At 47.9% G+C, this 22,745-nt stretch overlaps 1 protein-coding gene across 1 annotated transcript in view; it reads left to right on the top strand.

Moving 5' to 3' along the window:
* The first annotated feature begins 342 nt into the window (after positions 1-342).
* The window catches only part of GALNT15 (polypeptide N-acetylgalactosaminyltransferase 15), a 42,804-nt gene continuing 20,401 nt past the window's right edge, over positions 343-22,745 (top strand). The window contains exons 1-3 of the mRNA XM_036758743.1: positions 343-1,178; positions 14,034-14,200; positions 19,952-20,156. Of these exons, the coding sequence (XP_036614638.1) occupies positions 607-1,178; positions 14,034-14,200; positions 19,952-20,156 (944 nt within the window). The 5' untranslated portion in view covers positions 343-606. The remainder of the gene's footprint in view (positions 1,179-14,033; positions 14,201-19,951; positions 20,157-22,745) is intronic.

Below are 22,745 nucleotides of genomic sequence, written 5' to 3'. Positions count from 1 at the left end.
GCTCCCTGACTGAGCGCTGGAGTTATGTGTGTAAGAAAGTCAGGGGCTGACTCGTTTACATCTGTTGATCTGACCTGACTTGAAGCATCAAAACAGGGAACCGCGGCTGTCAAAGCCGTTTGAGAGAAGGACCAACCAGCTCACCCCAGACATCTATTAGCAACTTGGCCAGTGCAGGAAAACACAGTGGAAGAAGCAATTGAGAAAGATGGACTGATCATCTTTTAAAATTATTTGCAAGATAAAGAAAAGGGGCAAAAGTAGTGGTGGTGGAAGGTGTGGGTGGGCAGGGAAATCTAAGCTTAGGTTAGCCCCAGGGGGCTTATGAGCAATTAACAGAATTACTTTGCAGAGGAGCGAAGTGTTCAAGCTTTGTGCCCAAGGAGAGCCAAGGCATCTGTAGCCAGCAGGTACTACATACTGTTGGCAGATGTTGGGGGGAGGCGTGAGACCACGTTAAGTGACAGGCACGTGTCTTGTGGGAGGAAGCACCAAGAGGCTGCTCTGCTGGAAGCCACCTGGCCTGAGGCCACTTAAGCAAGGGTCTGACAGAGACTTCTGAGGCAGGACGAACATGACCTGCTGTACCGGGGGACCTTCTGCAACATGATCTTAAGGAGGCGGTCCAGAACCGGGCCCCGAAAGCTGCAGTTCCTAGTGGTGGTGTTGATGCTGGGATGCTTACTGGTGATGGTGACCGTGCTGCACCCACCACCTCAGGACCTCTTCAGGGATCCCTCGGCCCAAGCTGAGAAGCCCAGCCCCCAAGTGGGGTATCAGGTGGACTTTGGCAAACCCCAGGACTGGGTGCTGGAGACTGAGGAAGAGAGCCAGGAGTATTACCCCCTGGAGGGCCTGGCCCCCTTCATCTCCTTGAAAGAGGATGAGCTCCTGATGGCAGTGGCCTCTCCCAGGGACAGAAGGAACCAGAGCCAGACCAGGAAGAGAGGGAGCTACCGACTGGTCAAGCAGCAGGGCAGGCGGCTGGAGGAGGGAGCCCTGGACAGACCTGCCTTGCCCTGGAGGGCCGACATGGAGGGTCTCTCCCTGACAGACTCTGATGCCGCTGATGAGGAAGAGCAGCTAGATACATTTGGATTGGACACCTACGGCTTCAATGAAGCCCTAAGCCAACAGATCTCTCTGCGCAGGGAGCTGCCTGAGGTCCGCAATCCTCTGTAAGTAAGTCTCTGCCTCCCTCTCCTGCCCCTACCTCCTCTGCTCTGAAAAAGAGGGCATCCCTTCACCATTCTCTCCACCCCTTCCATCCCTCCCCTACAGAGGACTTGTTATCTCTGGCTAACCCTGAGCTCTCCTCCCCCCATCTCTGCTCCTCCTCCTTCCCACTGATGCTGGCAGTCAAGAGCTGGAAGGGACCAGCTAGTCCAACCCCGCATTTTACAAATGGGCAAACTGAGGCCCAGTAACTTGCCAGAAGTCCGAAGAGCAGAGCCAGAGCTTTAATGCAGGTCCCCTGGCTTAAAATCCTGTGCTCTTTCTACACTATCCTAGACCTGGGCTCAAGGGAGGCTGATGCACTGAAGCAGAGCTCCTGTATCCACCCCTGCTGTCCACGGAGAGCAGGAAAAGCTGTTTTCATCAGGCTAGCTTCATTTGTGAAAGCCTTGCCCACACAGGGCAGCTGAGTGTACAGAAGAGGCTAGTTTGAGAATGAGAAACCTCCTTACCCTGTCTTCCTTCTGGTTCCTACGGGAGGACCAGAGTCCCCCAGATTTTGATTCCAGCTGTCCCTGACAGAGCGTGTGTCTTTGTACCAGCCTCTCTCCTCAGCTATAAAAGCAGGGGCTTGGATTCGGTGATCTCTGAGACTCCCCTCCCACCTGGGAAGTTCTTTGTCTCTAGGAATTGAATAAATTCTGCTCTTTCTGTTGTTAGCTGAGATGGGTTGTTTTGTTTTGTTTTGTTTTTTAAAAGACAGTGAGTCAGAGAAGACAGAATGCCAGACTTGGAAACAGGGGGAGCTGGGTTCAAATCTTGCCTCTACGGCTTACTAGCCATGTGACCATGGAGAAATCACTTTACCTCAATTGCTTTATCTGTAAAATGGGGAAAACAAAATGTGCAATATCCACCTCACTGGACTGTTGTGAGGCTGAAATGAGATTGGAAACGAAAAAAGACTCTGTAGATCAAAAGGCGAGAGGAACATGGCATGGCCAACAGCAGAAAGCCCCAGAAAGCCCTGGGTCCAAGTCTGCTTTCTGATATGTACTTTGTCACATGACCATGGTCAGGGACCCAGGAAACCCTTTTAGCAGATGAGCTGCCCATCAGATCAGGATGGAGAGTTTCCACACTGGGAGTTCCCCCACGCTGATGAAATCACAAGTCTGGAGAAAAAGAAAGTGCCACATAAATACCAGATGTCATCGAGAGACAGGGAATAATAATTTTTATTACTCATTATTGATCTGAAGCACCAAAAAATATGGCAGTCCTGTTCCAAGGACGCTGAGCAACGGAGCGCTCGCCAGGCCTGAGTGACTCAGGAGCCTCACAGCATCCTCAAGAGGCAAGTTCTGAATGCGGGGGCACAAGACCAAGAGGCTCCAGGCCCAGAGAGGTGACCCTGCCCGTCCAAATGACTCTAGGTGATGGCAGCAGCTGGTGAGCAAAAGGCCGGCAGAGAGAATGACCCTGGACTTGGAGATTTCCAGTACTGTCTGTCTATCTATCTATCCATCCATCCATCAATTTATCTATCTGTCATCTATCCATCTAATCTATCATCCTTCTATCTACCTACCTATCATTTATCTATCTTTCTATCACATGTTTCTGTCTCCCCTTATCATGCCATTAGCCCAGAACCAAGGGCATTACAAAGAGGAGAAAGGCAACATTTTGATTCCACGAGGGCCCTGGCTCCAGTTCCCTGCTTGGACACTGAGGAGCTGTGAGGCCTCGGGCAGGTCGCCTCATCCATTACACCTTGGTTTCCTCATCTGTAGAATGAGGGGGTTGAACTAGATGACCTCTGAGGCCTCTCTGGATGTCCTGGAGTCAGAAGACCTGAATTCAAATCCAGCTTCAGATACTTACTAGCTATGTGACCCCGGGCCAATCACAACCATTGTCTGCCTCAGTTTCCTCATCTGTAAAATTGGGATCATAATAGCACCTATTTTGCAAGGTTGATGTGAGAATTAAATGAGCTAATACTTGTGAAAAGAGCTTAGTACAATGTCTGGCACATAGTAGGTGCTACGGAAGTACCTGTTCCCTTTCCTCCCCTGCCTCCCTTGGGCAGCAAGTCCACACTCATCTGATCCTGCGTCACACTTGTCCTTGAAACTGAGCGCTGCAAGGCGTTGTTGTGGGGATCATTTTGTGTTGTGGTGTGTGTGTGTGTGTGTGTGAGAGAGAGAGAAGAAGGAAGGGAGGGGGAGAGAGACAGAGAAACAGAGAAGACAAAGAGGAGAGACAGAAACCGAGAGAGGAGGGAGACACACAGACAGAGAGACAGAGAGGAGAGAGAGATGGGGGGGAGGAAGAGAGAGGCAGAGAGAGGGAGGGAGGGAGGGAGAGGGTGGCAGGGAGAGAGGGAGAGAGAGAGAGGGAGGGAGGGAGAGGGTGGCAGGGAGAGAGGGAGAGAGACAGAGACAGAGAGGGAGGGCGAGAGAGAGAGGGAGAGGGAGAGAGAGAGGGAGAGAGAGAGAGAGAGAGAGGGAGAGAGTCATCTATCCCCAGCTGGGAGAAACCCAAGGCAGTCTTCTTGGGCTGGACAGTGACCCCTGCCCAGGTTCCTGCCTGAATTGGGCTGGGAGGGGTGGAGAGGTGAGGGTCTGAGAATATTTTTTTCCCTTAGTCCTCAGTTCTTAGTCCTGCATCTGCTGCTGACAGGACTAGGCTCTTTCCCCCCCAAGTGATCTGCTCACTTAGCCAGGAAGGCTGGAGGCCCTTGGTCATTTCCCAAGGTTTGTGGCGCCCTCTGCTGGCACAATGATGTAAAAAATGACAATGGAGCAGTCACCTGCCCATAGGAAGGAGATCAAGGTCAGGCAGAGCTGAAAGCCACTGGACAGGTCACTGCTGCTGCCAAGAGGGCTCGCACAGAGGGGGGTGGAGGAGGCAGGGGACAAGGGCGTGACATGAACAACACTTCCTTTAAAAAGATAATTTGCAAATCTTAAACTAATTACTAAATTTAAAATATTTAATATCAGAAAATCACTCTCTCCAAGAGCCATTGGGTGTTTTATGATTAATCAGTCAGCAGACGTTTACTATGTGCCTACTATGTTTCCAGTACTATCCTAGACACCATATCAATCCACAAGCATTTATGAAGCACCTACTGGGTGCCAGACACCACCAAATTCTGAGAATACAAAGACCAAATAGTCCCTGCCTTCAAGGAACTTACCATTACTTGTGTTACAAGGAAGGTTCGAAGCCTCTGGGGACAGTACCCCCAGGAAGTACTGTCTTCAAAGCTAGCCTAAGGCCCCCAGGTCCTCTAAGTGAATCCAGGAGGAAGTCTGCTGAATTTGGCCCCTCCTAGTCCTTCCCCCCTGTACTAATGAAGACATTGAGGCCAAGAGATGTGTGACTTGGCTAAGGTTGGAGCTGGGAACCAAACCCAGTCTTCTTAGGAGCCAGTCCCAAACCCCTTTCACCAACTCTTAGCATTCAGCAGCTATCACCAGCATCCAGGGTGGAACACCTGGCATAAATCTCAGCCCACTAGGCAGATGATACCAGGCCACTGGGAAGAGTTTCCTACTCCCGAGTACATAGGCTACCTAATACCCCTACATTTGGGTAAGTGCCCAGTGGCCTGCTAGGGCAGTCTAGTCTTGGGGACAATCCTCCTTCTAACACATTGAGCAGAAATCCAAGAGCAACCCCTTCCCCACTTGGGCTTGGAATATTCAGGATGGCCTTTCACATATTCCCCTTCTCCTTCAAGATCCTGGATGCATCTCTCCCCTGAAGACTTTCTAGAGATGTCCTGCTTCATTCACTGCAGTAATATACCTGTCTAGTCCTGCCTACCTCATTCATTTCTTGTCCTAACACTTGTTTACTGGGCACCTACTATGGACACAGCTCTGTCCATTTAACTGCAATAAGTGTTTATTAAGCACCTACTATGTACCAGGCACTGAGCTAGGGGCTGGGGATATAAAGATGAACAATACAGTCCCTGCCCCCTGAAGCCTTGGTGTAGCAGGTAAATGGCGGAAGTCTGGAGAAATAAGGTGGATGAGGAGCCAAGCTCCAGGCTGAGAAAACCAGTTCAAATCCCACCTGGGAAAGTTATAACCTTCCAGTATTCCAGGTAACTCTCTAAAACTATAAATAGCAAACAAGGTGGTGATCTACATTGGTGGAGGGAATTTCCTTTCCCAGGAGTTCCCTATATTAACAAATTCTCAGGACCAGTCCCTATCTCTCTCCTTTGCAGTCTGAAAGAACTGAGTTTAAATCCTGTCTCTGATACATACCTGCTATGTGAGGGCCAAATAAAATAATGCACCAAAAGTGCTTTGCTCCCCTCAAAGCATTGTATTTATTATTATAAGGATGTTTGCTGTTTTTTACGCAGTGACGTTTGTTACTGTTATTTATAATGCTACGTTAGCTATATTTGCTACTATTGTAATTCCCGGAGGAAGCCCAAAGGATGCACAGAAATGTATGTTATGAGGTAGGCAGAGATCCCATGTGCTCTGGGAAAATCTGCAGAGGGGGGCAAACACTTTAGGTCAAGTAACAACAGGAGCCAATAAGGCGATGGATGTCACAGGGTCATAGATGAGTTAGGTGTCACTGAAGAAGCACGAGGTCACTGTGGGCTAGCCTGGAAGGCTCCATGGAAAAGGGCATACTTGAGTTGGGCTGGAGGATGAGCACAGAGCAGTTAGGAGGCTCTCCTCAAGCATCTAGCCTCAGGTGTCCTCCTCTGAACAGCTGCGGTGGTTTCTGTAGAGCAGGTCTGTTTTTACGTCTCTGATGCTTATGTTTATGGTTTATGGGCTCCACTGTTATCCTCAAAATACCAGGAGAAGACAAGGAAGGCTTCGCAATGAAGCAGTATGTTGTTGTGAGAAGACATGGCTTCAGAATCAGAGGACCTGTTGCTCCTTAGGCCAATTGCTTTGTCTCCCCTGGGTCTCTCCTTAAAATGGAAGGGACTGGCCTTCGTGGCCTCTGAAGGCCTTTCTGGCTGTCATTCTGTGATCCATGCTAGGTGTTAATGTGCTGAAAGGATATGAACAAGAGGCATCCAGGATAGGCAGGCGTGGATGGGGTATGATCTCTGTCTGTGGAGGGAGCACCTGCACTGATGAGATCCCACAGGGCCATTTAGAATATATATATATTTTTATGTCTCACTGTCCCATCAGTTCTACAGGGCATGGAGAGAATGGTGGTGGTTGGGACACCCAATCCAGAGCCCTTTCTTGCTCCTCCAGGGCCTCCCTACCCTCAGCAATTTGATCTGTTCTTGATGCAAAAGAGGAGGACAGATTACTAGCTAGGTATCCAGATCTTCCTTTGCTTTGTCCCTCCCTCCTTCCCCAGGGAGGCAAAACTAGGTAAAGCTCAGAAAAACATCCTTGGTAGCTTGGTTATATTGGGAGGTTGAGGGTCCTGACTGGACAGTTCCATCTGGATCCAAGTGAGGCTAAAGCATGAATCAGCCCATCCTGACTGCCCTGCACAGCCTGAGATGGAAAACAAAACCAGGACCTGATGCTGAGGGGGTGACCCCATCCCCAGAAGGGGTCAGGGGAACAGGGTGTCAGGAACTCAGAGTGCCAGTGACCTGCTCCTGGCTCCCAGTCTAGCCAGTTCAAGAAAGGGAAAACAAGCCCAGCACATCTACTCCCTCTTGGTCCCCCTGAGGACCAGCTGGCAGGGAGAGCAGAGTGAGGTCACAGCCACCAGGCCCTCCTACTTTCTCTTGGCAGCCCCTCCCTTGTCCTGCCCTCAACTAGTCCTCAGAGAACAAAGTCACTTTATGGTATGGTAGATGTTTAATTCAACATACATTCATCAAATGAGATAATATCTATAAATCACTTAGCACAGTAGATAGGCTGGCTTTCTTCCTTTCCTTTATTAAGCCCTGACAGTGGGCAGAGTATGGTGCTAGGCTCTTGGGAACATCTGAATGTATGATGTCTTGATAAGCTTTGCTGTTTTTCAATCGTGTCTGACTCTTCATGACCCCATTTGGGGTTTTCTTGGCAAAGATACTGGAGCTGTTTTGTTCTTCCCTTCTCCAGCTTATTTTACAGATGAGGAAAGTGAGGCAAACAGTGTTAAAGGACTTGCTCAGGGTCACACAGACAGTAAGTGTCTGAGGCCAAATTTGAACTCAGGTCCTCCAGACTCCAGTCACCCAGTTTCGTAACCTCAGAGTCATTGCTGACTTTATTCTCAGATCCTGTCCATTCTGCCTCTCTGGCCTCCACCCCTTTCCCTCTGCTCACACAGCCAGTGCCCTAGCTCATGCCCTCATGACTTCTCCCCTGGATAGACTGGAGGAACCGCCAAACTGGCCCCTTGCCTCTCCTCTCTTTAATCCATCCTCAGCATGGCGGCGAGTGATACCTCTATGTTTCAACAATCCGACTAGCAGCTGCTGTGGGGAGTGTAAAATCAACAACAACCAGTTCACAGAACGCTGCAAAAGCCCAGGTTCTTTTGATCTGCTTTGCTAAGGAAAGCAACGTTAGGGGGTTGACAGGCTTACTTTAATTCAGCATACAAATGTCATTCACTTAGTTCAGGGGAAAAAGCCAGCATACTGAACTTCAGAGCAAATACAAACAAATTACAAACATCGACAGACAGGCCACATACAATTCATAGTTACCAGCATCTAAGTTCAGCCCCGGAGCTCATAACAAGGGCTGGCCTAGAGTCACGCGCGCGCCACCACGGCTGTGGGTCACAGCTCTGGAAAAAAGAAAGCCAACCCTTGGTTTTATATCTTTTTCAGGGTCAAGGGTGAGTCACACATGTGACTCACCCACGTGACCTAAAATCGTCACAAAGAGGCGACTTAAACCCACATGGTCTAAAAGCCTCTGATGTTGCAAACAAGTCACTCAAACCCATGTAAACTAGGCTTTCCCTGGAGGAAGGAGGTCATCAAGAACTCCTAATTTTATCAAGGAAATAAAGGCCAAACTCTTCAAGGGCACTTGGTTGAACTGAGTGCTAAGAGCCCATTTTGATTGCCAACACACTCTAAGATACGTATCTGATGGTGCCATTTCCCTGGTCCACAGGCTTTAGCGCTTTTCTGTTGCCTCTAAGAGAAAGAACAAACTCCTCTGCTTGGCATTGAAACCAAATGTCCACAAAAGGCATTGAAGTCCTTCATCACCTGGCTCCAGCCCGGTAACTCACTTCACACCACCCCCTTCATGCCCTCAACATACCTTCCAGACTGGCCTCTCTGTCGTCCCTGAGCTTGGCACTCTATCACTCGCCTCCTGTCTCTGCTCATGCCTGGAATGAGCCTGGAAGGCCTGTCCTCCTCACCCCCACCTCCAAGAACTGCCCCCCATGCACAGCGGACTTACCCCCTTAGGGCCTCAGTGTCCTCACCTGTAGAGTGGGGATATCAACAGCGCCTACCTCCCAGGGCTTCTGTGAGGATCAAATGAGATGCTTGTAAAGCCCTCGGCAAATCAGAAAGCCTGCAATAAATGCCAGCCATCACCATCACCGTCTCCATCACTGTCGCCATCACCATCACCATCATCATGTCAAGGCCTCTTAGGATCTCTCTCCTCCACCAAAAACCCCGACTTTGTCTACATTTGCCTTCGCTTATCTGGGTGCATGCTGTCCAGTAGAGCAGGAGCTTCCTGAGGGCAGGGGCTGCTTTATTCTTGTCATTCTCCAGCACTAGCATATTGCCAGGAACTTAGTAAGAGCTTAATAAATGTCCGACGAATTAAACCGTTGACTTGAATTATGTGAAGAGAAGCAGACAGAAGAGACTCGGGCTGCGATCTTAGCTTCTGCCCTTGGTGTCTGTGACTGTGAGTCATCTTGGTTTACTCGTCTCTAAAATGGGTCTAATATTATATATGCCAATCATGATTATTATTAATATTATTAGACTTGCCTTGCCAGGTTACTGGGGTCTCAACCCTTTGTAAACCTGAAAGTACCGTAGATGTGGGAGTTAGGTGATGATGTTTACACTCATTTGTTTTGACAAATGAGCACAAAAGGATTACATAGAAAGAGTGACTAATAAAGGTAAATTCACTGAGCTCATTACTTAATGGAAGTCAAGGCTGCGTGCCTCAGGGCAAACCGCCTATCTGGAGAATGCAGAAAATAGAACCCTCTTGGCCTCTCAGGGCTGCTGAGAGGGCGGCCATTCCTGGAGGACAAGTGCTCTCTCCCTCCGGGGTACAGCCAGCTTTCAATTCTCGGTGAATGGATTATCCACTTTGCAGGCGATACAAGGCACACCTCCTCCAGCCCCCCCATCTAGCTGGTTCCCCATCTGCCAACAGCAGGGCTTTTCCTGGGAAGGGCCAGAGCCTGGGTAAGTGTGAACATGGCTGAGCACATGGGTGTGTCTCTGGCTGTATCCAAGGCCATAGGATCTGGGGGCTGAGCATTACTTCTGCACCAGCTGGATGTCTTCTCTCTGTTAGGTTATCAAGAATTTATCTCCACCCAGAGAGCGAACTACATGCTGTTGTTTGAACGTTGCCAGCTCTCAGGTCCAGATGCCAGGGGAGGCTATGGGAAAGATCTAGTTCAGTTGAATTCCTCAAATGCAGTAAGTGCCTACTATGTGCAAAGCTCTGTGCCAGGGGCTGGCTTTAGAAGATCACAGGTCCTACCTGCTGGACTGATACCATATTGAATCTATAATAACAACAGTCTAGAACAGTAAGACAAAGCAAAGTCAAATGATACTAAACAATCAACATAATTATTATATTTATTCTTAGTCTCATCTTATACTTAATGATGATAATGAGGAGTAGTTACAAAGCCAGACTTAGAGTTAAGAAGACCTGGGCTTAAGTCTTGCCTCTGACCTATACTGGTTGTATGACCCTGGACAAGTCACTTAACGCTTCAGCGTTCCAGGTTACTTTCTAAAAGACTGCTGATCAGCATAGGCGAAGGATGTTTCCTCACATAATTGGTAGAGCTCCCTCTACCAATGAACTCACAGGATCAGACCAAGCATACAGAAATAATTATTTAGCCCCCACAAGTCTTACTCTGATGACCTTTGGCATCAGATGATATTCATAAGCACGGCACCTGGCACAAAGTAGGTGCTTAATAAATGTTTATTCCCTTCCGTGGTGGTGTGGAGGTGACCCTGGGCTCTTGAAGGCCTGGTCTAGCAGGCTCTTCTCTGCTGAAATGACTTCAAAGATGGCGGCCCTAGCAACAGACTTTATTGCTTTCAGATGACTGGCCTCACTAGGCATGAGGAGACTCATCACCAGCAGTCTGGACACATGGGAATGAATTCTTTGGTCATGGCAACTACCCCACCCTCCAATGAAAAAAAATCAAAATAATTATGAATAATAGCTCATTTGTGCGCCCTCCAATGAAAAAAAATCAAAATAATTATGAATAATAGCTCATTTGTGTGCTGTAAGACTTGCAACATACTTCAGATACGTTCTTTCATTCTATCCTCAAAATAATCCTATGAGATGGATGTCCTCATTATCCCCATTTTGCAGTTGAGGAAATCTACTTTTTGGACTGACCCTGGGGAAGGGAATTCTCCATGAGGAAACTCCCTCCAATAACGCGGATCTGCCACTTGCAGCCTTATCAAGTCACCTAGAGGCCCCAAGGAACTTGGTGTCATTGGTCCCTCTTCATGGCCACCTGTCCAGGTTGGTGAGAACGGACGAGGTAGCAGTTCATACAGCTAGGAACGTTGGCTCTAGGAGTGACCAGCTGTTTCTTTTTGGTGATAAAGAAATTTCCACCTAGAGAGAACTTATGTGCCTGGTCTGGAGCTATAGATTGTCTTAGCTTTTTCAAAGACCTGGGAAGGGCAGGAGGGGCCCATCCATGGCTCACAACACATAAGAACCAACTCTGGCACCCCATCCACCACCATACAGATACTGCAGCTCAAGGAGCACCAGGTTTCACAGTTGTGGAATAAAAACATTCTTCCCAGAACCACCAGAGTTTCCTAGTCAATTTACTGGTCCAGGGGGAAGCTCATAAAAATCCCAAGCCCAAACAGGGCTCTTTGTTTTGGGTTTGCCTCCTTTTCCCATAATTTCATTCCAAATACACAAAGAAGGCCTCCCCTCTGAGTCCTTGGTTGAATCTATTGCCCTCCCCAGTTACATGCATGATAGACGGCCAGTGGAGATGACCCTAAACATTCAATTCACAAGATCATGAAGCTAGACCTAGAAGGGGCTTCAGAGACCATTTGCTCCAGCTCCTTCATTTGATAGATGACGCAGCCAACGTCCAGAGGTTAAGTGACTCAGCCCAGGTCACCAAAGCAGTAGGTAACAAAGGCGGGATTTGAAACCCGGTCTTGGGACTCCAGACCCATGGCTGTTTCTGGCATACTAAATTCGATTCAAGTCAACACACATTTATTAAGTGCCTGCCATGTGCAAAGCACTGAGGACCCAAGAATGAAAACAAAGCAGTCCCTTTCCTGAAGGAGCTTACCTTATAAAAGATACTTTTCTCCCTGTCCCCTCCATTCCTCCCACCCCCTCCTTTCCCATCAGACACAATGCATTCACAATCTGACTGCTCATTGGAAGTGTTCAGGCTGCCTCCAAACCTCATGAGACCTGTGTGTTCAAGAGCCCAGGGGGACGTAGGAAGCCTGGTTTTGACATGATTCTCAGAGCTTTTGTTCCCCACCCTTTCTCATGTCAACATCATTTTACGCATCCCTACAAAGCTGGAGAAGCCCCGGCTCTGCAGATGACCCTCCCATTCCCCCCACCCAAAAAAAGAATCCAAACACATTGACACCTTATTTCCAGCCCCACCTGGAACTGCAGTGAGAAGCTTCATGTAGTCCATCCCCAACTGGGCCTGCCTCCCATTCACAAAGCCTTGCCAGACACAAAATAATAAACCTCTGGCTTCTCTTAAAAGGTTCTAATAGGCCACGAGACACGGCTGCCTGCCAGACTTCTGTTTGTAATATTTAGCTCCTCGGTCCAGAATCGTGTCAAGCAGCTTCATCATCGCGCACAAACCACAAACCAGGTTCGCCCAGAGTACAGATGCTTCTCCCCAAGACGCCGAGTTCTGAGGCCTTCCTCTCCCTCCTGCTAATGATTCTCTAGTCTCATGGAAAGGAGCCAGACTCACCACCCTCGAAAATGAAGCTGTCTGGTTCTAGCCAGGGATCACTCTGTTGTGCACTGGCTGGAGAAGCCCCCGTCTTGGAGAAGGCTTGCCAACAGTTTTCAAAGCTCCAGCAGGCCAACAATAGCTCTAGGCAGCCCGCTGTGCCAAGCCCCACTGACATCCTCACTATTGTATAGTGAGAGGAGTGTGAACTCTGGAGCCAGAGGACCCGGGTTCAAATCTTGCCTCTGTGCTTACTACCTAGGCAAAATTAGACCAATTAGTTAAGCTAGGAAGCTTAATTTAAATAGGAAATTCCTAGGACTCAGTTTCCTATCAAATCAAGGGGTTAGCCTAAATGACCCAGTTCTGGAATATAACCTCATGATCTCAATCGCAGTGTTTTCCCTCTCCCGGGACAAAGAGCATCTCTTTGCTGAAAGCATGCTCCCACATATGAAAAATCTAATGAAAAGCCAAGCACAGTAATACTTGCTGATATTCATATATACCCACCTAACACCTGAAGGTTGGCAAAGTGCTATACATATGTAACCACTTGGTGGAGCTGTTGGCAGGGTCTGAAGGGTTAAGATGGTAAGGAAGAGGTGTTCCTCTTTCCTCTTGTTCCCACCTTTGGAAGTCGGGATGTGACCACTCTTCTCAGATTCCCGCCCTCCTTCTAGGGAGAGTTACAAAGGGCAGAAAACAAACCTCAGATCCAGTTTGAATTCTGCTTTGGGGGAGTTTACAAAAAATTATTAATAATCAAAATCACAGAATTCTCTATTATAGTTCAGAGCCCCCCAAGCTAGGATTTAAAAAGAAAGAAAGAGACTCTAGCTATTTTAGACAAAGGAATTAGGCCTCTCTTCCTTTGGATACCCATCCCAACCATTCACTAGTTCCACTGAAGCCAAGTTGGTCACCAATGATGACCAGTCATAATTTAATATCAAAGGGCAAATAGCTTCTAAAGTACTATGAAAAATCACAAATTAGAAACAATTTAAGGAACAGGAAAATCTTGTAGTAAAATGCCTGCACTATAAATGTGGGGTGGGGGAGGGGAAGGGAGCGCAATTAGACATTTCACCAGTGCATTCCATCTGACACCCCTCTTTGGGATTTGAAACAGAAAACAATGCCATCTGCCCAAGACGATAAGTCCCAGAATCCATGAAGTTCAGTCTCAGGGCCTCTCAGTCACTCCCAGGTTGGGGCAGCTTGTCCACTTCAAATGCATCCCCCTTCCCAATTTTTTGTTTGTTTGTTTATGGAACAAACCAAAGAATTCCAGCTCAACCTTCAGAGAAGTAACAAGGATTATACATGCATTATCTCTTTGACTCCCTATAGCAACCCTGTGAAGGTGATACCAGAGCAAGAACTCTTAACCATATTTGTGCCGTGGACTCCTTTTTGTCAGGCTGGTGAAGCCTATGAACTCCTTCTCAGAATAATGTTCTCAAATGCATAAAATAAAATACATAAGATTATCAAGTAAATCAATTATATTGAAGTGCCATTATCTATCTATCTATCTTTTTAAGAACCCCTGCTGTACCAAAAGAAGGCAAAGACATAGTCTAGGGGAGCCCCATCATGAACCAGGAGGACGTGCCCATTCTCCCTGGAAGGTCATTCTCAGGCCTCTCACTCTTGGTTCTGCTTTTCTTCCCCTGTCATCCTCCAACCCCTAGGTGCCTGCAGCAGGACTATGGTGACAATCTGCCCACAGCCAGCGTCATCATCTGCTTCCACGATGAGGCCTGGTCCACCCTCCTTAGAACTGTGCACAGTGTCTTGGACACGACTCCCAGACCCTTCCTCAAGGAGATCATCCTTGTTGATGACTTCAGCCAACAAGGTAGGGGCTCCCCCACCTCTCTTAAAGTCCGAGGCTTTGGGTCCCAGGGAGGGTAGTGGGTACAGAAGTGCAGCATATTAATTATTTGTGAACATGGGCAAACTAGTAATGGTAGCCTAGCTGAAAGGCTGCTTTGCCAAGACTCAGGACACCTGGGTTCTAGTTCTACCATTAACTCTGTGACCTCAAGCAAGGTACATAATTGCTTTGTGCCTCAGTTTCCCCTCCCTGTAAAAAGTGCACTCTGAGGGCAGGGACAGCATGGTACAGTGAAAGAGAAGGACAGATTTGCAGGAAGAGGACCTGGGTTTGATCCTGGCTCTCTCACTTCCTATTTGTGTGACCTTGAAGTCACATAACCACTTTAGGCCTCAGCATTTTTTTTTTCTGGAGGAGATCCCTACCAAAGTGACTTAATTACAAACTCCCTGTGTCAACGCAGATCCGCTGCTCCTCTGTGGCCTCATATGAGTCATGGTCTCCTTACAGTCTTTTATATAGAGAGGCTTGGGCTTTGTGAGGTTAAGTCATTTGCCTATGTTGCCCTGGGCAAGTCACTTAACCCCGTTTGCCTCAGTTTCCTCATCTGTCAAATGAGCTGGACAAGGAAATGGCAAACCACTGGAGTATCTTTGCCCCAGGTAGGAGGGGGGTCATGGAGAGTGGAACTCAGTTCCCTAATCAATAAAGTAAGGGAGTTAGACTACGTGGCCTGAGGAGCCTCTAGCACTCTATAGCTCTGAGCCCAGGACCTTGAAGAAACCTTAGGATAATGCTGGTTCCCATTCCTTTAGTATTTTCTTCCTAACAAACTAGGGAGACAGGTAGTATTAGCATTTCCCCCATTTTTTAAAAGAACATAATCAGGTGGTGCCTTACCTAATGTAGCTACAACAGCCAGCAATATAGTCGACGTGGGTCTTCCACAGCCCAGACCTAGCTCTCTATTGCCCTGTCTGCTCACTTGTTGCTAGTGCTTGGCCAATGAAATCAGAGCCTCAGTTTACCCAAGTGTAAAGTTCCCCCCCAGCTCTGAGGCAGTGACCCCAGAGCTCTCCCACGTCTCAGGGCTGTTGTGAGGCGCTTTACCAACTCAAAGGCTGTAGTACTATGCATACTACTGCAGGCCTGTCTCACAAGGTTCTTCAGTAGAGCAGGAGAGAGAACAGAAGTTAAAACGCTATGCAAACACAAAACACAGTCCTACCCCTGCTTAGCCGGAGATCATCATCTGACAATTTAACCATTCCACAACACGGAACTCTCCCTCCTCCCCCCAGCTTACCCCCTTCCACCCACAGCCAAGGCCGAAGGAATGGGCAGTGTTTGCCTCAGTGGAGGACGCGATCATTGTCTTCGAGCATCGGGAGGGCTGCCCTGTAGAAGATGCAGCCAGAAAAAAAATAATGATAATGATCTAACATTTATGTGGCACTTACTGGGTACCGGGCACTGTGCCAAGTGCTTCATAAACGCCATCTCTGTGATCTTCACATCAGCCCGGGAAGGCAGGTACTATTATCATCACCCCCCACTTTTACAGATGAGGAAACAGGAAAACGGAGGTGAAGTGACCTGCCAGTAGAATTCACAGGGTGAAGGATTTAGGGTCAACAGATGGAGGAACCTCCTAGCAGTTACTCCAAAAATGGAATGGGATGCTGTGGAAAAGCAGTGAGCCCAGGCAGCTAGGCAGTGCAGGGGATAGAGTGCCATGCCTGGAGTCAGGAGGACCCGAGTTCAAATGTGGCCTCAGACACCTACTAGCTGTGTGACCCTGGGCAAGTCACTTAGCCCTGATTGCCTCCAAAAGAAAAGAAAAGTGAGCTCCCTGAGGCTGGAGGTATGCAAGCCTAGGCTGGACAAGAAGAGTGGAGTAGTGAGGTTGTGGCTTTGGCATGATCTGAATATTGAAGGACTCCAGAGGCCATCTGGTCCAATCCATCCTTGGACAAAAGTCCCTCCACAACATATCCCACAAGGGGTCAGCCAGCCTTTGCTTGAAGGCCTCTGGTGCGGGAGAGCCAGGGGTATGCTGGAGTCAGCCCAATGCACAGGCTCAGGGAAGCTGATTGTTAAATGTTCACTGCAAGCATTTATACCTTGGAAATCAGTGAAAGCTACAAATCCAGGTTTAATTTCTTATTTTGTTGATAGTCTATATTTATGAAAGCCATAGAGAAAATGTTAATAATTGAGTTTAAACTTCAAAATGTGTTGTGCCTTTTTGGAGAGCCAGTTGTTAAACATCTATCAGTACACCCTGCGGGGACATCCATCACCTCTGAAATAGCTGTCACAAAACTCGGGCACTTTAGTGTTTAGCTCCTCAGGTGGGTCATTACTGGCTCAGTTTTCACAGGCTTTCATAATAAGCTTGTTTCCCTAGTTTCTGACTTCCTAGCAGCCAGTGAGGGCAGGCCTTGTCAAAGACATACACAATAACAGAGAAAAACTGGAGGAGGGCAGTCGACTAAAAAGTAGATAAAACCTATATTGCTGCACAGGACAAGCGGCAGGGTGGTTTAGAGGAAAGACACTGAATCTGGAGTCCTCTGACCTGGGCTCAAATACCAGCGCTGGTACTGATGCGATGTGTGTGAATTTGGGAACCTCTCTGGGACTGTTTTCTCTTCTGTAAAATGGGGGAGTTGGACCAGATGATCAGCAGGGAGAGATGATGATCCTACAATAATTGGGGGACTAACAGGTGACACAGGCCTCTACTTTGTAGTTCCCAAAGGTAAGAAGGAATAATTGGGTTCCCAAAGGGGAGCTCTCTGGCCCAGTGCTTATGTTCCATAGGGACAGGGGACTTCTCAAGTAACTTGCCAGATCTAGGATCAAGATCAGACCAAAGAACAGGAGCACACTAAATACTCACTCCTTCCTTCCTTCCTTCCTTCCTCCCTCCTTCCTCCCTCCTTTCTTCTTCCTTCCTTCTTTCTTCCCTTCTTTCTTCTTTCCTTCCTTTCTCCCCTCCCTTCCTTCCTCCTTCCCTCCAGATGGCATTTGCCTTGTACCCAAAGGGCAGGGGGGTTACCTGTGCTCTTCCAAGGGGTGAAATGAGGACTGCAATAGATGGTGGGGGTCCTCATTTTCTCTGCCTCACGGCCCGAGGGTCTTGGATATTTCCCGGGCCGCCTCAGGAGGTCATCTGAACACTCACCCTGGGTTCTGTGAACAGAAGAGGATCATTAAGGCAAATCACCCCGCGTGGTAGAGTGGTCTGTCTAATGACTCCCAGTCAGGCGTCCGGCCGGCGATTGGCCGATCCCAACGCCAAGCGGCTCTTGGAATCCCAGGCTCCAGGAAAGGTGCCCACCTGGGAGCGCCCCCAGGGGCACTCATCCCCACCGCAGATTCCGTGATTTGGAGAGGCTACTCTGTGCGGACCTCCCCCTCCCATCAGCGCAGCCCAGCCCGTCTCTAGTATATTCTTTAAGCACAGAACCAAACAAACCTCCTGGGTACGAATCATGCCAATCAAAGGACAGCTGGACAAGACCCCAGTCATTCCCCTTCGCAGCCCTCATTAGCAGGCTGGACTGCTTTGCATCTCCCAAGGTCCCTCCTGGCCCGAAGAACCTTCAAAAGGGGGGGGGCAGGGAGAAGAAGGGGGAGAGAGAGAGGAAAGGGGGATGGACGGGGAGGGAGAGAGAAAGAGGGGAGGGGGAGAGAGAAAGAGGGGAGGGACAGAGAAAGAAGGGAGAGGGAGGGGGAGGGAGAGAGAGGGAGGGGCGCGGTCAGAAGCAGCTGGACTCAGTTGTCTGATTAACAAGACCCTACCTCCTCAGCAGGAAGGAGAAACATGGTCAACCTCTTTCCTTGGTCCGGCTCTGCCCTCGCCCCAAACTCCCGACAACAAACACCCTTCCCTTCAGATCTCCTTGGTCACTTGACCTAGGGACAGCCTTTGGTCAAGAGGGTACAGGCAACTCTTTGCCGGCCTCCCTCTTCTCATGTCATTTGGGGATGCATCATCTTTGTGTTCCCTCCTCCTCTAGCCAGCAATGGGGGTGCTGTCCCAAAGGACCAGCGTTTTCATGACTGCCCAATCACTGCCAATATCCTGTCCCTCAATGACAGAGGTCAACGGGGGTCACCCTGTTCACAGGCAAGGATAACAAGTCCATGGCATAAGGGAACACACAAGCACAGTGGGAAAAAAACAAAAGCATTCAATGCTTGTCAGAGGGCACAACTCAAGCCCTAACCCTACCACTCACCAGCTACAGGACTTTTGGCCAGTCACCTCCTCGGAGCCTCAGCTTCCTCATCTCACAGGACTGTTAGGAGACTCCAGGGCAATGATAGCTGTAAATGCTTTATCCCTAAGAGCATCAAACACATGCGCAGAAGTGCTCTGTTTCTAGGCAGAATTTGCACAAACCATCCAAAGCAGGTGCCTCCACCTCACCACAGCCTCATCACCAGGTGATGATTTTTTTCAGCCACAGCAATTTCTGAAGGCGCTAGGTAGGAAGGTATATTATAAAGGTTCCTCATCCCTGATCAAGGGGCCTACATTTCCACCATTATAGAGTCATTCCCTTGGTACTGCAGATACGAATTTTTAGGTATAAAAATATTCACAAAATGAAAAAAAGCCTTAGAGGAAGGAAGGTTGTCAGCACATTCCATAGGCCCCTCTTAGTGGAGGGAGCTCCCAGAGCCCTCACTTGAGTGGGGTAAGCTGGGCTAAGTTCCCCAGAACCAAAATCTAGAGGACGCAGAAATGCAGCAGGCAGACAGATAGATGCCTTCATCCTCTTCATATTACAATAGCCATTAATTTTCCTTCCAACCCAACTGGAATTGTCCTAATTCCTTCTAGTACTATTTCTATACCACAAATTACAAAGTTGATTTAAGGGTAGGGTCCTGCCAACCTTTGATGTTACTCCATGCTGCTTGCCCTGGGTGTTAAAACTGCTAATTATGACTGAGGACACCATGAAACGATGGATCCTTGAAGCCAGAATATGATAATGTTCTTGACCTCAGGGCCAAAATTGTTCCCAGTGAGTTAGCCCAATTTCTTAAATTCTTCATAACAGAAACAGTTAATCAATCAACCTTTATTATCACTATTAAGAAAAAAATTGTTGGGGCAGCTAGGTGGCACAGTGAGTAGAGCACCGGCCCTGGAGTCAGGAGGACCTGAGTTCAAATCCGGCCTCAGACACTTGACGTGCTTACCAGCTGTGTGACCTTGGGCAAGTCACTTAACCCCAATTGCCCTGCCTTCCCCCCCAAAAAAGAAATTGTTAACTTATCACTATTATTAATTAATCACAGGTTATCACTATTACTACCAGTAATCGCTAATACTACTAGTATATTATAGAGTACTAGTACAATACTAGTAACTAGTAGTACTAGTCATACTAGTACCAGTATTGATAAGCAGTTTTCTAGTACTATATACTAGTACAATACTAGTAAGAATACTAGTAACTAGCAGTACCAGTATTGAGAAGCAGAGTTTTCTAGTACTACATACTAGTAACTAGTACTATATACTAGTAACTAGTACAGTACTAGTAAGAATACTAGTAACAATAGACTTGTGAAGTGTGTCATATACTCCGTGAGGTAGGTGCTAGCGTCATCCCCACTTTATGGATGGGGACACCGAGGCAGGGAAGGGAGCCCAGGGCTTCACGCTCTGCCCCTCCCAGCTCCCAGTGAGCTGGGCTTTCTCAGAGTCTCCGCGGGATCCGCTGACGATGGTTCCATTCGTTCCAGGACACCTCAAGTCCGCGCTCAGTGACCACGTGGCCCAGCTGGACGGTGTGAAGCTGCTCAGGAGCAACAAGAGGGTGGGAGTCATCAAGGGCCGCATGCTGGGGGCCGCCCGGGCGGCCGGGGACGTGCTGGTCTTCATGGACTCCCACTGCGAGTGCCACAAGGGCTGGCTCGAGCCCCTCCTCAGCAGAATAGCCGGTGACAGGTAAGATGGTCCTGGAGGGGACCTCGCTCGGGCCGGAAGGGGCGGGTGCTGCACTGGGCAGTGAGGTGGACCCAGCCACCCAGCCATCAAGCCAGTGGACGGGGTGGGGGTGACTTAAAGGGGGCTGCTGGAATTCTACCAGCAGAGAGTTGCTTCTTTGGGACTGAAACCAAAGGAAGCAAACTTCAGATCTAAGCTGATAATAATAACAGCACTTCAAGGCTTGCAAAGCTCTTTACACATATTATCACATTTTATTCTCACAGCCCTGGGAGGCAGGTGGTCTTACTGCCTTCATTTTAGAGATAGAGAGACTGTGGCAGGCAGAGTAAAGTGACTTGCCCGAGGTCACACAGCTAATGGGCTGGAAGCAGGATCTGAACTAAGGTCTTCCTAAGTTTAGCACTCGACTCACTGCGCCGCCCTTTAAAAGGGGTAAAGACCAAGCTCTGAGCGAGCTGGATCAAGCCCAGGGTAGAGAAAAAAAGAATGAGAATTGCCAGATCTTCTGGGTCCTTAGAACTGATGAATGAAAACTGAGAGCTGGAGGTCCCAACTTCCTGAGATGAACGACCTGACTCTATTTCTCTGTGCCAAAGAGGTCCTTAAACAAAGGGGCTCAGCTGTTGGCTTTCTGCTGTTTGCAGAAGGGGCACTGACCCTTACCAGCTGTGAGACCACAGGGAGATCACTGAACACTCAACTTTCCTTACCTGGAATGTGGAGATGATAAACTTTGTGCTCCCACCTGTTGTGAGGGACAAACTTTGGAAACCCGCAGGCCCTCTATGAATGTGAGCTAGGAATCCCCTCCTCAGCCAGAAGGCACCAGGCTCTGTGGGTTCCCAGGACTGCAGGCCAGCTCAATGGAAGTGAAAAGCTAACCTGAGATAGAGCCAGGAGGAATCGAACCCCCAAGGTGAGGGGAAAGCAATTCTTCTGTCAGAAGGACCTAAAGTGGATGGCTTCAATGTGGAAAAAAACTCTGCTTATCAATGTGGAACAAAGAGAAGAGTTGTTTTCCTGAAAATCTCAGGCACATAAAAGGGAAATGTGCGCCACTCAAGGTACCACCTGAAGGCCACCTCACCACGACCCATCTTTCTCTCTGACCTGCCAGTGAACCAGGAACTTGGTGGAACTTGGCATTCAGTAAGGCAAGCTTGGCAAATACGGCTGGAGAGAAGCAGATGGGTCAGAGGTGGGGGATGCCATAGATGAGAGAGACCCTAGAGATCCTAGAATCATGGATTTAGATTTGGGAGGGACCTTGGAGGTCAGAGAACCCTAAATTTCGTAGATACTCAAGCAAGCAGGGACCTCAGAGAGGCTTACTATAAACAATTATTCTGACATTTTTTCTCTTCACCACAAACAATGACACTGAAATAATATTTAATGATTTTTATTTCTGTTTTGTATTTAGGTAGATTGTTAAATTATTAAGAATTGGGCCTTGGTTTTCTCTTCTGTGAAATGAGGGGTTCAAAGCATGGTATAGTGGATAGAATGCCAGACTTGGAGATGGGAACCTGGGTTTGAATCCTGCTTCAGATACTTACTGGTAGTGTTACCCTGGGCAAGTCGCTTAACATTTCTGAGTTTGTAAAGTGAGAGGCTAGGACTCACTCCAGATATGAGTCTGATTTCCAAGTTTTCTCCCAGATCTAAATCTATGATTCCATGATACCTAATAACCACAGTTATAACAGTAACCGACTTCTATACACCACTTTAAGTTCTGAAAATTTCCTTCAGAGAAAATGAAGATCATAGATGATGATATCCCCTCCAAAACACACACACACACACACACACACACACACACACACACACATACACATACACACACCCCTCTATCATTCTCAGTATGGGTACGTATCCTGATATAGGGAAAGTGTTCTGCAAATTTCAAAGTGTTATGAACATGTCAGTTTTATTATTGATTTAATTATATATTTTTATATTATCTTTATTCTTGTGGGTAGTAGTATTCTCCCATACCTCCTCCGCAGAGCATCATTTTCCATTCTGTTGACACCACGACAGCATTCCACCTGTCCTGGCTATCCTGTTAATCCTCTGAATTCCCAGCTAAGCTCCCTCCTTTCCTCATCTTGATGATATCCAAAGATATGCTGGTAAATGTTTAACAACCAGCTATCTGGGGGGAAAATGTACATGACACACTTTAAAGTTTAATCTGCATTAATAACATTTTTCTCCAACACTTTCTTATATCTAGACCAGTGGTGTCAAACTCAAAATGGATCCCTACAGGCCATACACTAACTTAGAAAACTTCAAATTAACATTACCTATGTTGCACTATATTAAAAAAAAAAACCAAACATTTCCCAGTTACATTTTAATCTAATTCAGGCTGCAATGGATAACCTGCTGGGAGTTTGAAACCTCCAGTCTAGATAATCAACAAAACAATAAATCAAGCCCTGATTTATAGTGTTCGTTGATTTCCTAAGTATAGATAAATGCTCACACTGAAAATTTAACCACCTGCAGAGTTGGTACAAACCAGTTCTAACACATCACGGAAGACACCCTATAAGCCATCATTGGAATGTCCTG

This window comes from Trichosurus vulpecula, chromosome 5 (assembly GCF_011100635.1).
Source record: "Trichosurus vulpecula isolate mTriVul1 chromosome 5, mTriVul1.pri, whole genome shotgun sequence".
Classification (NCBI taxonomy): Eukaryota; Metazoa; Chordata; class Mammalia; order Diprotodontia; family Phalangeridae; genus Trichosurus; species Trichosurus vulpecula.
Note: the sequence above shows the minus strand (reverse complement) of the source record. Positions and strands in the feature narration are given on the sequence as shown.